The sequence below is a fragment of the Manis javanica genome, chromosome 5, assembly GCF_040802235.1.
Source record: "Manis javanica isolate MJ-LG chromosome 5, MJ_LKY, whole genome shotgun sequence".
NCBI lineage: Eukaryota > Metazoa > Chordata > Mammalia > Pholidota > Manidae > Manis > Manis javanica.
The window spans coordinates 33304276-33324258 of record NC_133160.1 but is presented as its reverse complement, the minus strand read 5'-3'; the positions used below and the strand labels follow the sequence as shown (position 1 = coordinate 33324258).

At 36.2% G+C, this 19983-nt stretch overlaps 1 protein-coding gene across 1 annotated transcript in view; it reads left to right on the top strand.

Annotated features, from left to right (window-relative positions):
• TMX4 (thioredoxin related transmembrane protein 4) overlaps window positions 1–19983 on the top strand; it is a 60095-nt gene that overhangs the window by 24453 nt on the left and 15659 nt on the right. The window contains exons 3-5 of the mRNA XM_017648131.3: window positions 12363–12408; window positions 14018–14146; window positions 16793–16838. Of these exons, the coding sequence (XP_017503620.3) occupies window positions 12363–12408; window positions 14018–14146; window positions 16793–16838 (221 nt within the window). The remainder of the gene's footprint in view (window positions 1–12362; window positions 12409–14017; window positions 14147–16792; window positions 16839–19983) is intronic.

Here is a 19983-nt window from a genome sequence, read left to right as displayed (position 1 = left end):
GAGATCAAGCAATATATGGAGACAAATGAAAACAACAGCACAATGCCCCAACTTCTGTGGGAAGCAGCAAAGGCAGTTTTAAGAGGGAAGTATAGCAATCCAGGACTATTTAAAGAAGGAAGAACAATCCCAAATGAATAGTCTAAATTCACAATTATTGAAACTGGAAAAAGAAGAACAAATGGGGCCAAAAGTCAGTAGAAGGACAATTGAGGAAAATAAAACAATAGAAAAAAGTAATGAAACCAAGAGCTGGTTCTTTGAGAAAATGAACAAAATAGATAAACCCCTAGCCAGTCTTATTAAGAGAAAAAGAGAGTCTACACACATAAACAGAATCAGAAATGAGAAAAGAAAAATCATGACAGACACCACAGAAATACAAAGAATTATTAGAGAATACTATGAAAATCTATATGCTAACAAACTGGATAACCTAGAAGAAATGGACAACTTTCTAGAAAATACAACCTTGCAAGACTGACCCAGGAAGAAACAGAAAATCTAAACAGACCAATTACCAGCAATGAAATTGAATTGGTAATCAAAAAACTACCCAGGAACAAAACTCCCAGACCAGATAGATTCACCGTTGAATTTTATCAGGCATTTAGAGAAGACATAATACCCATTCTTCTTAAAGATTTTCAAAAAATAGAAGAGAAGGGATTACTTCCAAACTCATTCTATGAAGCAAGCATCACTCAAATACCAAAACCAGGCAAAGACACAGAAAGAAAATTACAGACCAGTATCCCTGATGAACACAGATGCAGAAATGCTCAACAAAACATTAGCACACCAAGTTCAAAAATACATCAATAGGATCATGCACCATGATTAAGTGGATTCATCCCAGGGATACAAGGATGGTACAACATTTGAAAATCCTTCAACATCATCCACCACATCAACAAAAAGGACAAAAACCAAATGGTCATTTCCATAGATGCTGAAAAAGCATTTGACAAAATTAAACACCCATTCATGATAAAAACTCTCAACAAAATGGTAGTACAGGGCAGGTACCTCAACATAATAAAGGCCATATATGACAAACCCACAGCCAACATCATACTTAACAGTGAGAGGCTGAAAGCTTTTCCTCTAAGATTGGGAACAAGAGAAGGATGCCCACTCTCCCTGCTTTTATTCGACATAGTTCTGGAGGTCCTAGCCACAAAGCACAGAGAAATAAAAGGCATCCAGATTGGTAAGGAAGAAGTCAAACTGTCCCTGTTTGCATGTGACATGATATTATACATAAAAATCCCTAAATAATCCACTCCCAAACTACTAGAACTAATATTTGAATTGAGCAAAGTTGCAGGATACAAAATTAATACAGAGAAATCTGTTACATTCCTGTATGCTAATGATGAACTAGCAGAAACAGAAATCAGGTAAACAGTTCCATTCACAATTGCATCAAAAAGGACAAAATACCCAGGAATAAACCTTAACAAGTGAAAGACCTGTACCCTGAAAACTACAAGACACTCTTAAGATAAATTAAAGAGGACACTAATAAATGGAAATGCATCCCATACTCTTGGGTAGGAAGAATGAATATTTTCAAAATGGCCATCCTGCCTAAAGCAATCTACAGATGTAATGCAATCCCTATCAAAATGCTGACAGCATTCTTTAAAAAACTGTAATAAACAGTTCTAAAATTCATGTGGAAGCACAAAAGACCCTGAATAGCTAAAGCAATCCTGAGAAAGAAGAATAAAGCAGGAGGGATCTCACTTCTCAACTTCAAGCTCTACTACAAAGCCACAGTAATCAAGACAATTTGGTACTGGCACAAGAACAGACCCATAAACCAGTGGAACTGAAGAGAGAGTCCAGATATTAACCCAAGTATATATGTTCAATTAATATATGATAAAGGAGCCATGGATATACAATGGGGAAATGACAGCCTCTTCAGCAGCTGCTGGTGTTGGCAAAACTGGACACCTACATGTAAGAGAATGAAACTGGATTGCTGTCTAACTCCATACACAAAAGTAAACTCGAAATGGATCAAAGACTTCAATGTAAGTTATGAAACCAGAAAACTCTTAGAACAAAACATAGGCAAAAATCTCTTGAATATAAACATGAACAACTTCTTTATGAACATATCTCCCTGGGCAAGGGAAACAAATGCAAAAATGAACAAGTGGGACTATATCAAACTAAAAAGTTTCTGTACAGCAAAGGACACCATCAGTAGAACAGAAAGGCATCCTACAGTATGGAAGAATATATTCATAAATGACATATGTGATAAGGGGTTGACATCCAAAATATACAAAGAGCTCACGCACCTCAACAAACAAAAAGCAAATAATCCAGTTAAAAAATGGGCAGAGGATCTGAACAGACACTTCTCCAAAGAAGAAATTCAGATGGCCAACAGACACATGAAAAGATGCTCCACATCACTCATCATCAGAGAAATGCAAATCAAAACCACAGTGAGATATCACCTCACACCAGTAAGGATGACCACCACCCAAAAGACAAACAACAAGTGTTGGTGAGAATGTGGAAAAAGGGGAACCCTCCTGCACTGCAGGTGGGAATGTAAATTAGTTCTACCATCGTGGATAGCAGTATGGAGGTTCCTCAAAACCTAAAAATAGAAATACCATTTAACACAGGAATTCCACTCCTAGGAATTTCCCCTAAGAATGCAGCAGCCCAGTTTGAAAAAGATACACTCACCCCTATGTTTACTGCAGCACTATTTACAATAGCCAAGAAATGGAAGCAACCTAAGTGTCCATCAGTAGATGAATGGATAAAGAAGATGTGGTACATATACACAATGGAATACTATACAGCCATAAAAAGAAAACAAATTCTCCCATTTGCAACAACATGGATGGAGCTAGAGGGTATTATACTCAGTGAAATAAGCCAGGTGGAGAAAGACAAGTACTGAATGATTTCATTCATCTGTGGAGTATAGAACTAAGCAAAAACTGAAGAAATAGAGCAGCAGCAGACTCACAGAACCCAAGAATGGACTAACAGTTGCCAAAGGGAAAGGGACTACGGAGGATGGATGGGAAGGGAGGGATAAGGGGAAAAAGGGGCATTACGATTAGCACACATAATGTAAGGGGGCTGCACGGGGAAGGCAGTATAGCAGAGAGAAGACAAGTAGTGATTCTATAGCATCTTACTATGCTGACAGACAGTGACTGTAATGGGGTATTTTTAGTAGTCTGAGTCCAGTAAAATCAGATTTTAGCCTTGTTAGTGAGCATCAGACACATTTAATGATGAATTTCTTAGAAATAGAACTGGCCTATTCACAGTTAAGTCACTTGGTATGGGGACTTGATAATGGGGGGAATCTAGTAACCACAAGGTGGCTCAAGTAATTGTATATTAATGATACCTAAAAATAAAATAAAATACAGAAGTGTGTTACTTTTTAGTTTGAAGTTTTTCAAACATGTAGAACAGTTGAATAATTAAGATACTGAGTACCCCTGAACTGACCACCTAGAATCCACAGATAATATTTTGGCATATCTGGGCCTATGTGTATGTGTGTTTTCATATACATATATGTATTTATTTTCATATTTTTATTATTTTTTTGGTGAGCTATTTGAAAAAGTTGTAGACATCATGATAGTTTATCTACTTCAATATTTCAATATGTTAAGAACTCCCTAATTATTTGCCACATGTCTTTTTATAGTTTTTGAACCAGAATCTGTAAAGGCTTACCAACTGAACTTGATTGCTATTGCTATGTCTTTTTAGTCTCCCTCAATCTAGAAATAGTCCCCCAATTTTTCATGACATTGATATTCTGAAGAGAGCAGGCCAGGGATTGCTCTAGATGTTTCTTCATGGTGACATTCAACTTATTCTTACATTTTCTGCATTTCTGTAAACTTGAGGTTTAGTCTTGAGGCATGATTCAGGTTAGACATTTATAGCAACAGTGACTCGAGGCTGTGACTTTACTTATATCTTATCAGAAGACGTACATTTTCACCGTTGTGGTGTTGAATTTGAGCACTTGGCTAATAAGGTCATGACACTAAATATCTCAGTTTTAAAGAAAAGACCCAACTTTGTGATTAGCAAATAATCTGTGGGGTGATACTTTGGAGTTTTAAGATCCATGATGATCTTACTTGAATTAAGTATTTTGTTCTGGATTTCAGAATGGTGAATGTCTAATTCTGTGTTTCATCTACATTTATTAGCTGTTACGATGTAATTTTTCAAGAATGAGAGAGAAAGGAAACTTAAATTCTGAAAAGAGACATACAATTAATTTATATTTGTAGTTAAAAAATTCTGTAAAATTGAGAAGAAAAGGGGTTTTTTTATGATTCAAATCTCAAATTTGACTATTTTCAAACATTATTAGTTATTTTTTCTTGTCTACATTCAATTTCTACTTATTGTATCCCTTTATTTTCTCTTATAACTGTAAGTTAAAAAACACAGAGTAATGAATTACCAATTACTTGGACAACAGAATAATGGCATCTGTTAAGACTGTTGGGTTGACAAACCATGGAGAGAGATTTCTGTTAAAAGCCGTTAAGTCCTCAACGGTCTACCTTTTTCAGTATTTTAATCAAAGCCCCTTCTGTCCATCTGCTATTTAGGGATGGACAATTATAGTTGTTAGTTCATGATTTTGAGTAGAATGAGTTATACTGGGAATTATTTGGAGGTCAAGTCATTGCACTTACATTTTGCTGTAAACCTGTTTTCATCTTCTAGTAGTTTGAGTTCAATAAAATCAGGTTTAAGCCTTATTAGTTAGTGGGCATCAGACACATTTTATGAATGAATTTCTTAGAAATAGAGCTGGCCTATTCACAGTTAAGTCACTTGGTATATGCCTGCTGTGAATTCACAGCATGATTTGAAGAAAAGAATTAAATACTAGCTTTATGATGGATTCAAAAATCTAAAGTCTATTTGAATATAGTTCCATCTAAAATGTAGATTTATAACTATTTTTTCCATTGTGACTGGATTGCTTTTTTTGATAATGAAGAGAGAAATTCATTATGGCAAAATATTTTTAAAACAAATTTATCATTGACTCATAGTATTTATGTAAATATAAACTATATATTTGAAATACTTACCAAAGAAGAAGGAAAGTCTTTGGTCTAGGATTCTATAAGAATAGTTAAAGAAAGTCCAAGAAGGAAAAGTAGTAATTGTTTTAGGTATTAGAATAATTGTTAAAAGTAGAGGCTCTAGATTCTTTTAAATAATAAAAGCTTTAAAAACTGTTAATTCATAAATAAAAATTAGGAGACAAAATTCTATACACATGATTGAATAGCCTAGAGAATTCGCTTCAGATTATATTATTTTATCTTGATACTTGTAAATTACAAACCCAGTACCTTCAATTAATCCTTTAATAGGGGTTAGAAGTAATGTTTATTCAACAAATATTTGAGTCCCTGCCATGCACCGGCACTGTTCTGGGTCCTGATGATACAGATGAATGATACAGGTGAATAAGGAAGATGGAGACCTGGCACCCCATTGAGCTTATGTTGTAGTGAAGGCGATTAAACAGTAACAAAAGGAAAATGGAAAATAATGTCTGGTAGTGGTAAAGGCAATGAAGAAAAAGAAAGCAGGGTAAAAATGTAGACAAAGGTGGGAGCCTTTTAAATAGGATGTGCAGGGAGGGACTGTTGACTACGGGTCTTGACAAATTGAGGAAGTAAATTCCAACATGCCTTAGGGGAGGAGCTCTGCAGGCAGAACAAACACCACGGGCAGGTGGGAGTGTGCTTGGTTTATTTGAGGAATGATTTCATGGGTACTCAGGATAAATGGGATTGGAGAGGAGTGGAAAGGAAACTACTCTTAGATTTTGAGCGAGGGAATGACATTATGTGATTTATGTTTCAAAAGAATTCCTTTGGCTACTATGTGAAAAATTGCCTATAGGAGGACAGAAGTGGAAGCAAGGAGGTTAAGGGGTGACGGCAGTAAGTAGTCCAGAGCGGAGAAGACGGTGTATTGGACTAGTAGCAGTAGGGTGAGTGGCTGGATTTGTGATATACTACATTAGCTGGAATATCCAAAAGGAGTTCTGAGACATTGGTGGTTAGTATTTCATGGAAAGAGAGAAAGATGGAGAAGGCTGAGGAGGAACAGATTTGGGACAGGGCTTAAGTTCAGGAGGTTTAATAGAAATCCAATTAGAGGAGCTAGAGGTTACACTACTACACCATTAGTGTAGATGGTATTTAAAACTTGAGGAAGAACTGAGGTTACCTAGGGAGTATGTGCCAGAGAAGTGTTTTGAGGATTGCGAACCAGGGCATGCTAACATTTAGAAGAAAGGAAACAGTTACAACAGAGGAAAAGGAGGAGCTGGTGAGGTAAGAAAGAGATGGGGAAGTAGGCAGATCCTGGAAGCCAGATGAAGAGAGGGTGTTTTATGTGGTACTGACTCATTGGCAAGCTTCTGGGCCACCATGGCAAGCATGGGCACCACCATGGCCAAGAAAAAGCATTGTGTTTAAAACCACTGATGTATTACAGAAGCCAATTTAGTTTACTATATACCTCAATTAGTGTTAATTCCTATTCTTGGAAGCTATTTTAACATTTACTTTATTCTTATAAAATGTAAACTTCCTGAATGAGCATTGGGAAACCATTGAAGTGATACTATTTTTTTCCCACAGTTGAGCACTTACTAGATATTTCTATGCAGATTTATATTTGATTACAAATCTCTATTAGTATATTCTTTCTTCATGTCTGTCTTGCCGCAGGAGGCCTAATAATGGATAACTGCATTTCTTTTCTTGCAAGTAAAATTTAAAAAGAAGAGAAAGCAAGAATTTTTGAAGTGTTCGTGCATACTAGTTATGCCTATAATTATTCTATTGGTAGATCCAAAAAGATTTTTTTAAGTATTTTAAACAGCCAATAAGGTTCCAGAATAATAAAGTTAATGAGAAACACGTTGTATTTTTTCATGTGAGATGTAGGAGTTAAGGAAAGGACAGGTCTTTGATTAGGTTACATTACATTGCCTGCTTAATACTGCATAGACCAGGTGATGTTTCAGTTGAGTTGACTTTGGGAAATTAATGAGTACGTACTTGACCTTCTGTTCCATGAGCTTAGTTATCAAGGACAGGAAACAGCAGCTGTTCATAGAGCAGCCATGGGTGATGGCTATTTCACTAGAGTAGAGGTCAACCAGACCCCCACCATGGCCAAGAAAAAGCATTGTGTTTAAAACCACTGATGTATTACAGAAGCCAATTTAGTTTACTATATACCTCAATTAGTGTTAATAGTTTAATTGTATAATTATAAAAATTACTTGTATTCTCTTATATTAACAGCTTCATTTAAACCTCAAAGATAAGGCTAGTTCTACTTTTTTTTATTGCTTAACTTGTGCTTCTCTCTTTGGTGATAACTAGCATTCAGTTAAGCGTTTACTTCAGCCTCTAATTGTGTTAAGCAGTTACATACATTTTAGCTTCCTAATAACCCTAGGAAAACAAACTGTTTATATTACCCAGGGAACCAAGGCTCAAAGATGTTAAGTAACATATCAAAGGTAACATAGTTAATAAATGTCAGAACAGAAGTTAATAGCTCTCTCCATTTTCTCAATATTGAACTTAAAGAATTTCTGTTGTGTTTTTGCATACAAAAATATAGTTCCATGCCATAAGTTTTTTCTCTTACCTTTTAATTATTTTCTTTTGCTGTATGTGTTTAAGATAAGGTTGCTAATAAGAAATTAATTTTTTTTCTGCATTTTGGATTAATGCCCCTTTTATGTTGCAATATAGTCTTCGTTTTAAAGTAGAAGTTACTCTTTTCGTTTTTTTTTAGAGGGCATCTCTCATATTTATTTATCAAATGGTTGTTAACAACAGTAAAATTCTGTATAGGACTCAATGCACAATCATTAATCATTAATCAACCCCAAGCCTAATTCTCAACAGTCTCCAATCTTCTGAAGCATAATGAACAAGTTCTTACATGGTGAACAAGTTCTTACGTAGTGAGTAAGTTCTTACATGGTGAACAGTGCAAGGGCAGTCATATCACAGAAACTTTCGGTTTTGATCATGCATCATGAACTATAAACAATCAAGTCAGATATGATTATTCGTTTGATTTTTATACTTGATTTATATGTGAATCCCACATTTCTCCCTTATTATTATTATTATTATTATTTTAAATAAAATGCTGAAGTGGTAGGTAGATGCAAGATAAAGGTAGAAAACATAATTTAGTGCTGTAAGAGGGCAAATGTAGATGATCAGGTCTGTGCCTATAGACTAAGTATTAACCCAAACTAGACAAGGGCAACAAAACATCCATGGATGCAGAAGATTTCTCTCAAAACAGAGGGTTTGAGGTTCTAAGCCTCACCTCTGTTGATCCCCAATTTCTCACCTGATGGCCCCCCTGCGACTGTGCCTGTCTTAGGTTGTTCCTCCCTTGAGGAATCTTACCCGTCTCTGGCTAACCAGTCATCTTTCGGGGCCATACAGGGAAATGTAAAGTTGGTAAGTGAGAGAGAAGCAATATTCTTTGAAAAGGTTAGCTTTTTACTTCTTTGCAGATTTATGCCCTGTGGCTTCTATGCCAAGCATTTGTCTTGAGGTATCTTTACCACTTGGAAGAATTATGATACTCGGTAATTTTCGATATGAGGCACGAATTCTACTAAAGGGTTGTAATTAGGAAGGAAGAAGAAAAGCTATATAAGTAGCAGATGGAAGAAAACATGGGAAGATTGCTTATTTCTTTGACATATCTTCTTGTAGAGTAACATAAGCATGTATAGGTTTTAACAAACTACTAATTAAATTTTGTACACACATTAACAGAATAGGAATACAGCTACATAACAAAAGCAGACCTACAATTACCAGCCATCTCCAGTGAAACCAAGAAAACCAGTTAGGCACCCTAGGCATTTGTGAAAACTTATCAGTGATATGATGGATATTGTCTAACTGAATTTGAATAGTTTGAGAAAAATCAGACAAATTAAAACAACACATTCCTGGGAACTGTTCACATCCCATATGTTCTTTTAACAGCAGATAGTCTATAGTCGCACGATTTTGGAGCACTGCAACTTGCACTAGTAGAAGTTACTCTTAAAGCAAAAATATGCAGGAGTTTCGGGAGACCTTGTGGTCAAACTTTCTCTCTTTTAGTTAAAGGTGTAAGAATGTACTAGTTTCTTCTACACTTGCTGGAGTTTGTTGCAGTGAACCGTGACACAGACCGTGAAGTGAGCTGCTGTGTGCTGTTGTAATTCTGTGTTAAGATGCACATGTAACTTGTTTTTAAGTCCTTAGTCTGTAACTCTGATTGTGCTTCTCTGTTTTAAGGTGATAATGTTGTAACTTGTCAGGCAATGGAAGTCTTCCTTGATACATTACAGCATCAGCATCAAAGGTTAGAAGGCATGCTGTGGGGCACTGACATGAGACCCCAAGCCTTCTGATTCCTGTCCGCCTCTCAGAAGTGACATTTATTTGAAAGGAATTTCCTATGGTTACAGATCTTCAAGAGTTTACTAATGTGTCACAATATAAGGACTATGTTGGCAGCTCTTAATTTTGTTGTTGTTGAATTTTCTGAATACATTCTGAGTGCCAGTATATTATTCCAGACAACAAACGGAATTCATATGTAAGTTAGATGCTGTAACCTTATGAATATTCTACATGGGTTGTCATTTGAAGAAATATTGAAAAAGAAACATAAATGAAAGCAAAATTGATAGTCTTGTAAATTCTTACAGTAGTTATGGAAAATGACCCAGTAATTCATGTCAAGAGCCATAAATTCTTATACTCTTTAATCTAGCAATTTGGGGAATGAGTGTCATGTTATACCTTCTAGCCTGAACCAGAAATATGCAGAAAAATCTCAGAGACCATCTGTCACTGTTTCTTTTTCCTTATTTTCTCTATACTCATTGATTTTCATGGGCACATTTATTTGTGAAGATGTAAGTTGTATTACCCATGATAATGTTTAATTTCCAAAGCACTTAACACTAAATTAGTTTTTGTTTGTTATGTCCTCTTAGATTATTCTAATTTTTAATCAGAGATTTAAATATAGGAAGTAATAGCTAGCATTTAGTTAGCACTTATATTTCAGACACTATATTCTATGTGCTTTGTAAATATAAAATGATTTAATACTAAAATATGATGAGACAGAAACTATGATTCCATTAAGAAAACTGAAGCCTGGAGAGTTTGAATTTAATGTTCCAGATTAAAATGAATTAAAACCAAAACTTAAGCCCTACTTCTTCTTCTTAGTTTTAATTTTAACTCCCAACAAGCTGGGCTGTGAATCTGGAAATTCCGTTTTGCATATTGTGTAAGTTAATATATTTTATGAAATATTTTTATAAAAACATGAAGGATTTTAAAGAACAAATTAAAAATATTGCCTTTACTGATACCCAGTATTTAGTAGAAATTCTATCTATTTATTCTGATAAAAAGAAAACATAAATGGAAACTTGAAGAAGTGATGGGATGTCATTTGTTTGTTCATTCCATTTTAGAAGGCCGTATAATTAAAACATAATTCTCAAACACTGTAATTCTCCTTAGATAAAATTTTAGGCTGTCATTAGAACCTATAACTAGGAAAGAAGGGAGATATGAGACTGTTTATAATAGTTATTTTAAGCCAAAGCCTTTAATAATTTTTAAGCCTTTAGAATTACCAATAGTTTTCCCTTGGTAATTTAGAGTTGAAAATATACTGTTAGGGTGAAATTCCAAGCAATGTTGAAGGTGAAAATGCCCTGTAAACAGAGATGCTTGTTAGAATCTGCAGTGGACTTCTCACATCACTTGTGTTTTTGTTGCTGCCAGTACAATGTTTTCTTTTTTAATGTATATATAATGAAAAATGTATGTAATAAATGTTTCTTTTTGTGACACTGATTTTTTTTGCCTTTGGAGTACTGTGTTTTCTTTTAACCATCACTGGAATGTTTTAAAGTCTACTTGTTTTGATATGAGAAAAAAAATCTTTCTTTGGGAAGGCGTCATATGCTGAATGTAGATTTAATTTACAAAATGAGTGATACACAAATTTCCCATGTTATTAAAAGAACCTTCAGTATTTTACAACACAGATAACCCAAAGATGTAAAATTTAAGTAACTTTATTTGAATATTTGATTTTGTCCAGATTGTTCTTCAGTGAGAAAGGTAGAAGTGATGGGAATTGTTAAAATAATGTTTCTACCATCTTTCCATGCTTTCCTTCTCTTTGTCAGAACTGGGCTAACCCTTTCTGAATTCCCACGTAAATATTATTTATTTGTGTACATTTAAAGAGCAGGGATCTGTTCTTTATTCATAGTCTCAGTCAGATTTTTGTTGCAAGCCCCTTACTTGATATCATCTATCTCTGGTTAAAGTAACTTCTTTTCCTTTGCCTCTAGACTATAAGTTCTGTGAGAATGAAACTATACATGTTTTTGCTTATCTGTGTTTCTTGAGCAGTTATCACAGTCCCTGGAACAAGAAGGAGCTTAGTAAATATTTGTTGAGTGTCATTTTATATTTACAAAGCACTTAATACAGTGTCTGAAAAATAAGTACTAACTAAATGCTAAAAAAATATTTATCTTTGTCTTCACATATACCTAGCATAGCATTTGATATGTATGTAGTTAGTGTCTAGTAATTTCCTATGACAAGTTGAAAAAATCTGCAGTCCCTTGACAGTACTTGCAAATTTTTTAAGTGTGCAAAGATTACACATGATCTTATTTCATATTCCATATTCTTTTTAAACCTATAACTAATGTAATACCTTTAATTTATTGAGTCCTGTATACTGTGTTCTAAGCACTTAACATACTGATCTAGTCTAACTTTGAAAAAATTCAGTTAGTCTTCTTATACCCATTTTACAGATGAGATAACTAAGACTCAGAGAGCTTAACATTTCTGAGATCACAAAGCTAGTAAGTGGAGAATTTGGTATTTAATCCAGTTTGCATGACTCTAAAACTTATCCTTTCATCCATCATATGATTCTAGGTGACGTACAAGCCAGACTACTCTAACGTAATACATAAAAGATAAATAAGTTGCCTGTCAGTGACTAGAAAGTGTTAGGTAAATAAAAATGAGTAAAACAAAATTTCCCTAAGTCAAAAAAATAAATAGGAAGTTTGATTCAGTTATTATAATGATTTTAATAATGTGTTTGTGAAAGTAAGCTCAAGTCTGCTTGTTCTTAGAACTTAAGTTAGGTGCTTGGGTCAGTCTGAGTCTGACTTGTAACTTTTCGTTTGTTTCTTGTAGGTTTGAGTGGCCGCTTCTTTGTCACCACTCTCCCAGCATTTTTTCAGTAAGTTAAATAATTTTCTGGTCTTTCAAAATTAGAAATTATTAGATGTGTACAAGGAATTTTAAGTTATTTTCCATAACTTAATTCAGTTTAATATTTGAAGGCAGAAAGACTGGTCTGCAAAAATGACAGCTATTAGGAGAGAGGGATGCCCAGAATGCCACAGAGAAAGGAACCTGATTCAGGTGGTGAATAACTAGGGGTGGGGGGGTCAAAGAAGATTTTCCTGATGATATTAAAGGTGGAATTATTCTTAATAGATAAGTAGAAATTGTTTAGGCAGACAAGGTGGAAAAGGCCTTTCCAAACAGAGGAGATGTCATGGAAAAGCCAGGAGAAAATGAGATACCCTCTGAGAACTGTAACTAGTTCTGTAGTTCTGTATGGCTGGCTATCCACAGAGTGCAGCTGGATCATTCTAGGTGATGAAGCTAGAGAGGCTCAGGCAGTGACGGAAAAGACAAAGGAAGGGATGGATTCTGGAAATATTTAGGAAATAAGATTTTTGGAACTTGATGACTGATGAGCTATAGGGAAGGACAAGCCTATGACGACTACCAACAGGCCATGTAAAACTTGAAAAAGCCTTTGAGGAGACATTAAAATAAGATGGATTTTGGACAATAGAGACCAGAAAGGAGAAGATAGTGTGAAGTGCCTGTGCTAATTCCAAATGGAGAAATTCAGTTGACAGTTTGATATCAGGATCTAGAGCTTAGAAGAAAGATCTAGACTGGAGATACATATTGGCAGATCCTCAGCTTCAAGGTAAGTAACAGTTGAACTATATCTAGACAGAACATATGCAATGGGAAAAGAAGTAGATCAAGAATAGAACCTAGGGTTGACCAACATTAGGACATGTGCAAAAGAAGATGGGGAGTAAGGAACTGAGAAGGGATGGTCAGAGTAGTCGGCAGAAGTCCAGGGAGCTAATGTCATGGCAGAAGCCAGGGGAGTGGAGGGAGGAAGGAGCATTCAGTAGTGGACAGGGCCAGTGACAAGATGATGGAAAAGTGGCAGAAAATGCTCTGTGGATATGGCACTTAGGAGTCGTTGGAGATCTCCTCATCACACCAAGTAGTGAATGAGTAATACAGGAGGAGAACATGGCAAGTTCAGACTCTTCTTAGGAAGCTTAGTTGGTGGCAAGAAGCAAGAGGGGGGGAAGACTGAAGGAGCATTTGAGACTAAGTGGTGTTTTATTGACTTTAAGAGGGAAGACTTGAATGACATAAATTTGAAAATGTGTGTTTAATTTTTTAAAACTTGATAACAAGTGCTGTTTTCTGTTAAAAGGAAAGTCTAAATAATTGGTAGCAAAAATGATAAAAGTAACTTGGCAGATGAAACATTGCTAAGAACTTTGCTTTTAATCACAAATTGTGCAGTGATAAAAAGAATGTTTAATGCTCTCTGTTTTGGAATTTCTCATTTGTAATAGGTTAATATTTATGCATGTTTTCTAATTTGTGCCTAACAGTATTTTTTTCTTAATTTGAGAAAAGTTAAAATTGGAGTAGAGTTCACATGTATAACCAATAATTATTTTTATTTTTATTATCTGTAGCACTTGATGTTTTAATTGATTTATTTTCATAATTTATAGTGCAAAGGATGGGGTATTCCGCCGTTACCGTGGCCCAGGAGTCTATGAAGACCTGCAGAATTATATCTTGGAGAAGAAATGGCAATCAGTTGAACCTCTGACTGGCTGGAAATCCCCAGCTTCTCTAACGTAATTTGCTATTTTTTTTTTAATGACAAGGTGTTATTAATAAAACAGGAGGTATCAAGGTAACAGCCATGGGCCTTTAAAGTCTACATTTTTCTTCATAATCACTTTTGATATGCAGGCTACATAATGATCATGCTTTATAAATTGATGTTTCTGACTTTATGACCTCCATATGTTTTAGCTAGTTACTAGTATATTGGGAATTAAGTAGCCAGATTTGGGTGGGTTACATAAAATCTCTCCCTGGCTTTTGCACTAAGCCATGCTGTTTTCTCTTTACAAAATAGGGTGTTGAACACCATGTACCACTCCTCTTCCTGATAGAGCAGTAACTCTTGAATTATAGTTCATGAAAGAATTGCTACTGTATATTATGTGGAAAATAAAACCTATGGTATCTGAGGCTGCCTAGCAGAATACTGCTGGGGATAGCTTCTGGCCATGACAGCAAACTCTAATACTTGGTTAGGGAGATGAGGCCAAATAATAACTTTTTGTACAGTTGGTTTTAATTTTGAATGAGTTATTTGTAACTAATTTTCTATTAGCATATATAAGTGTAAGGAATATTTCTTCTGAAATAGGAGCAAGGCATGCAATATTTAAGAAATAAATCATCTAGTGGTACCTGTGTGACACCCTAAAGGTGGCTCACCTCTGGCATTTCATTCTTCAAATATTTGAGTACTGATTTTATGCCAGATACTATCTGAAATGCTAGATATTCAATAGTGAACCAGGCAGACATAGTCCCTTTGCTCCCCTGTAATTTAAGAGTAAAACAGATTAAGACAACCAGGATATAGAGAATCATAGTCTGGATAAGGGCTGTTTAAAACACTCAAACAAACATTTACCAAGAAGGGAATCAATGTGGGGGCATGGACCTACATTAGATGGAGGGACCAGGAGAGATGGCTCTGAGGAGAGATACAAAGTCCAGAAGGACCTGACCAGCTAAAAAGTAGTGGGGGAATATTCCTGTGAGTGGGTATAGCGTATGCATAGGCCCCAATCTGGAAAGAGTGTAATGAGTGGGGGAACAGAAAGGTGACCAGGGTGGAGCCCAGTGAAAAGGAAGGAGAGTAGCAAAAGCCAAGTTAGAGAGACAGGCTGGTGCCACATCACACAGGGACTGTGGCCACAGGGAAGAAGCTGGATGTTGTCATTCCAGGCAATGAGAAGGTGGTTCTTCAGAGAAGGGACTGGAGAGCTCCAGAATGGGTGAGGTGAGACAGTTAGGAGGCTGTTGGGGTGTCCATCCTCAGGGTGGTGGCAGCAGTGGGATGGAGAGGATGGGTGGATTCAAACTATCTTTTGAAGACAGATATAGCAAAGGAAAAGGAGAGGAAAGATTACCAAATAAAAACTCCTGGGTTCCTGGTTTGAGTATTTGGTGGGTCTTGCTACCACTTACTGATTTGAGCAAGAGCAAATCAAGGGTTCAGTGTTGGACATTTTAAGCTTGAATGCAGATTTCTTTGTAGAACTGTCAGGTTCAATGCATGGAGATAGGTCGCCATGGAGAACACAAGTACAAAGCATGTAATAGTGTTTAAAGGCTTAGAAATGCAGAGTCAGCTAAAGGAAACTGAAATGAGTGCCAGTGAGGCCAGAAGACAAACAGTAATGTGCAGTTTCTAGAAGCGAAGAAAGTGGTGTTCGAGAAGGAGGGAGTATTCACTTGTGCCCCATGTTACCAAGAAGGAAGACTAAGTCTGAGCCATGGACACTGAGTAAGCAATATGAGGTCATCGTGGCCTGGACAAGTACTGGTGGAACAGTAGTGAGGACAGAAGCCAGATCTGAATGGCTTAAAGATTGACGAGGAAGAAGAAACAAAGTGTGGACTGCTCTTCAGAGAAGTTTGTCTGAGGATGGGGGACCGCGTGAGATCCATAGATGCTCTTTAAAAGATGAAGGGGGTTGGGTAGAGCATTTTCTGATGGGGCTGGCATGACCTAGCAGAGGGAGAAATTGCAAATGCAGGAAGAGGGATGACAGAACCAAGTCATTAACCAGACGAGGGGGATGGGATCCAAGTTACACGTGGAGGGTTGGAATGTGGTTGGGCAGATAGCCTTTCTCTGTTATAAGGAAGTATATAGGAAAGTACGTAGAGAGATTAATCAGATATCAACCACCTAGACTCAGATTTGGTGGTGGGACAATAAGAGATCAGATGATGGCCTCTGATTCCTCAGTGACACACAAGGACTGTCCGTTAGCTGAGAGGGCAGGGGAGGGGAGGATCTGTAAGGTTTGAAGAGAGGAAAAGACCGTGAGCTATCATCATCATCTCAGCTAGTGCCTGGACAGTTGCAGTATTGAGTGTTTGCTGGGGTTTGTGACTGGGGAGAGAGACATGTCATGTGATTTCTCCCCAGAAACATGAAGCTGCTCAGGGTTGGGGTTTTTGCCAGGTATGTACAATGGTGGGAGAAAGGGCCAGGGGATTTGAATGTATTTACAGCAGTGATTGAAATGATGGCACTCGAATCTAAACTCTATAGGAAAAGAAGTGAATCTGGGAGAGAGAACAGTGTATTTCAGAAAGTAGAGGGTAAGATAACTTTATGGCCCAAGTTTTGTTTAGTTTTTTCATCATATGTATCACCAGTGGTTCTGTCTTTTTTTTTTTCTAAGGATGTCTGGAATGGCTGGTCTTTTTAGCATCTCTGGCAAGATATGGGTGAGTAATCTTAAATATACCCCCTGCGATTGTCTTGTCAGAGGGTTTTTTAAGAGTAAGAATGTGGCTTCTAAACAATGGGAAGATAAACACTTATAAAAACTTTTATAATTTCACTTTTGTTCTTAAGCCATACAACTATGATGTGGGGTCCCTGTGGAAGTGTGCCTTTGTATAGAAGGACATAAATTGAATAAGGATATGTAACTACTGTGTTAGTCATGTTGTCTTAGATTGGTGATGAATTCCTTTATCAAAGCTGAAAGGGCTTATGTGGTTTTACTTAATCTTATTTTCCCATTGTCATATGTCTCCACAAAATCAAGATTATCTAAGCCTGAAAGTGATTATGTTAGGGATCAGCAAACTGCAGCTTGTGGACTGGCCTCCAGTTTTTGTAAATAAAGATTTACTGGAACACAGCCGTTCATTCATTACCTATTTTCTATGTCTGCTTTCATGATACAACGGTAGACTTGAGTAGTTGTGACAGAGACCATAGGCCCACGAGTCCAAAATATTTACTATCTGACCCTATAGGGAAAAGTTTGTGCTACCTGCTATTTGCAATTGTACAATGCCACTGTGTCATTTCAGTGAGATGGAACCGTTATTAGATTAAAATGTTGAACTATGAACTTGAATGTGTCCTATAACCCTTTCCTCTCCTTTATGCTTACGGTGGGCTAAATCCTGCCAGATTTAACAAAATTATGGTAGAATTAAATATGTATTCTAAAAGTATTTCAAAAAATCTTTAGGAGTGAGTCCTCCCTATACTTGTCTTTTCTAAGCTATGAGTATAGGTCATGGTGCATCACTTGAATTTAATATTCAAGGAGCTCATGAAAACTCCTTTTCTGTTTCTCATACACATTGATATATGTTGAGGAAAATATAAGAAAAACCTTTTGTGTCCCCGTCTCTCAGTTGTATTATATTTTCTGCCTTGTGAGAAAGATTACCTATTTCAGGAATTTTTTTTTTTCAAACAGGAGCTGAATTGGTGACGTGGATTCAATCTTTTTTGGTTAATATTTTTTTCTTATTTTTCTGGCATTTTAAGAATCACATTAAACAATAATTATCATGTTCCCTCTTTCCAGATAGTTTTAGTTTCATATAGTTTCCTTCTGCTATTTTCTAAACATTAGTGAGAAATTTATTCAAGGGCTGAGAATTATGAATTGCAAACTGGGAACTGAGAGTAAGAGATTCTGTCTTTTGCAGTATGTTGACACTGAAGTTTGACAGAGTCATGTAACCTGATAGCCATCTAAGAGCCTTGTAGCCTTAAAATGTCTAATTCAACAGGATAATTCTAATGGATGGGTGTCAGGAATATTGAGAGCAAGATCTTAAGCACAGAACATAATAAGTGCATATCCAGAGATGAATTTGTTCTGTGGGTTAAGAAGAGCTTACATGGAACATTGTCACGGCCTTCACAGATTGTTAAAGACAAGTTTACTTTCAAAGATGATATCAGGGAAGAGAAATAATTGCTCTGACCTCATAATCACTGGCATTTAGTTCTTAGATAAACAGCAGCTTAGATAAGGAGTTACAGCTTTTCATTATATTATGCAAATGATTACAATGTATGGTGTTTGGAGCACATCAAGGTCGGGAGTGGGTATTTTATCTTTTTCGCCCAGTGCCTAGCCATAAATAGCACAGATGCACTGGATTACAGAGAGAGGGCCATTTGGAGAATAGAATATGACCCATCTCTGAATAACCAATTAAGATGTTCTTGCTAACTGAGAAGTAAGAGTGTATATAATATTTATATGTATATTTAGGATGTCATTCCAGATTTTAAAAAGGGAACAAAAAACTTTTATAAGGTAAACTATAAAATTTGACATGATTACTTTTTATATTCTATAAGGTCATTTTTGTCTAATGTTAACACCATATATTTTTCTTTTTTGTTTTTTTTTTATTAAGGTATTATTGATACATTCTTATGAAGGTTTCACATGAAAAACAATGTGGTTACTACATTCACCCATATTATTGAGTCCTCCCCATGCCCCATTGCAGTCACTGTCCATCAGTGTAGTAAGGTGCCACAGAGTCACTATTTGCCTTCTCTAACACCATATATTTTTCTTTTTGGTTAACATTTGCCTGGAATACTTTTTACCCACTTTCAACATTTTTGTTGTTAGATTTTAAGTGAGTCTTGTAAAAAGGATATAACAAGAAGTAATTTTTTGAACTGATAAGCTTAGTCTGTATTTATTGGGGTCACTAATATATTTGTCCTGTTTATAGATCATGTATGGAGAAGGGGAATGAGTGTACATGATTAAAGAACATAAATGGTGGGTTTGTAGAGTATTTTGATCTCCTCGTGCTTGTGTGTACAAACTTATAATAGAGGTCTGGTTTTACCTTTCATATCAGCATCTAGCTTCCCCATGCCTCTTGACATTTGTGGTATCTTTTATTCTTAGAAACAAGTTCCCAGCCTTTCATAAAATCTCTGGGAATAGCTTTTACCACCTGTGTTTCTAGAAGTATGATCTCTGCCTTTGGTGGGACCCAATCCTTGGCTACCTGTTGGGTCTTGTTCCCATATCAACCTCTAGCTACAGTCTTGGCATGCTGCGCTTACAGAACCCCTCACTGAGCCAGTCCTCTGTCTGAGCTTGCTACCCAGCCTGCTTGGTTAACCTATCTAGCCAACTCTTCTCCCCTGCCCAGGATCTTCCCATCAGTGTTGAACGTATAATTGTAGGGAACATAATCTGTTTTTAACTCATGTTTAGACAATATAAAACTAGAGTACAACCATATTAATAATGAACAGAAGCAGCATTGCCCAATGTAGGAGAAGGAACGTGGTTAGAACTAACAGAGTATAAAGTCTCCAAGAAATAAGATCAAAACAGGAAGAAGGACTGACACAAGGTGCTAATGCCAGTGGGGCAAGCTTGTTGATGCCCACCCCCAATTTCTTTTATTCTGCAGAGATTTTATAGGTACGTGAGCAGATAGGAGTTAGTTTTTCCTGAGCAACTGTCTCCCCTAGATGGGTAGCTAGTTAGATATAAACACTTCCATAGGGAAAATTGCATGTTATTAAGCAAGGGAAAAGATAATGAAAGAACTTATGTACTGTTATGTTTATATG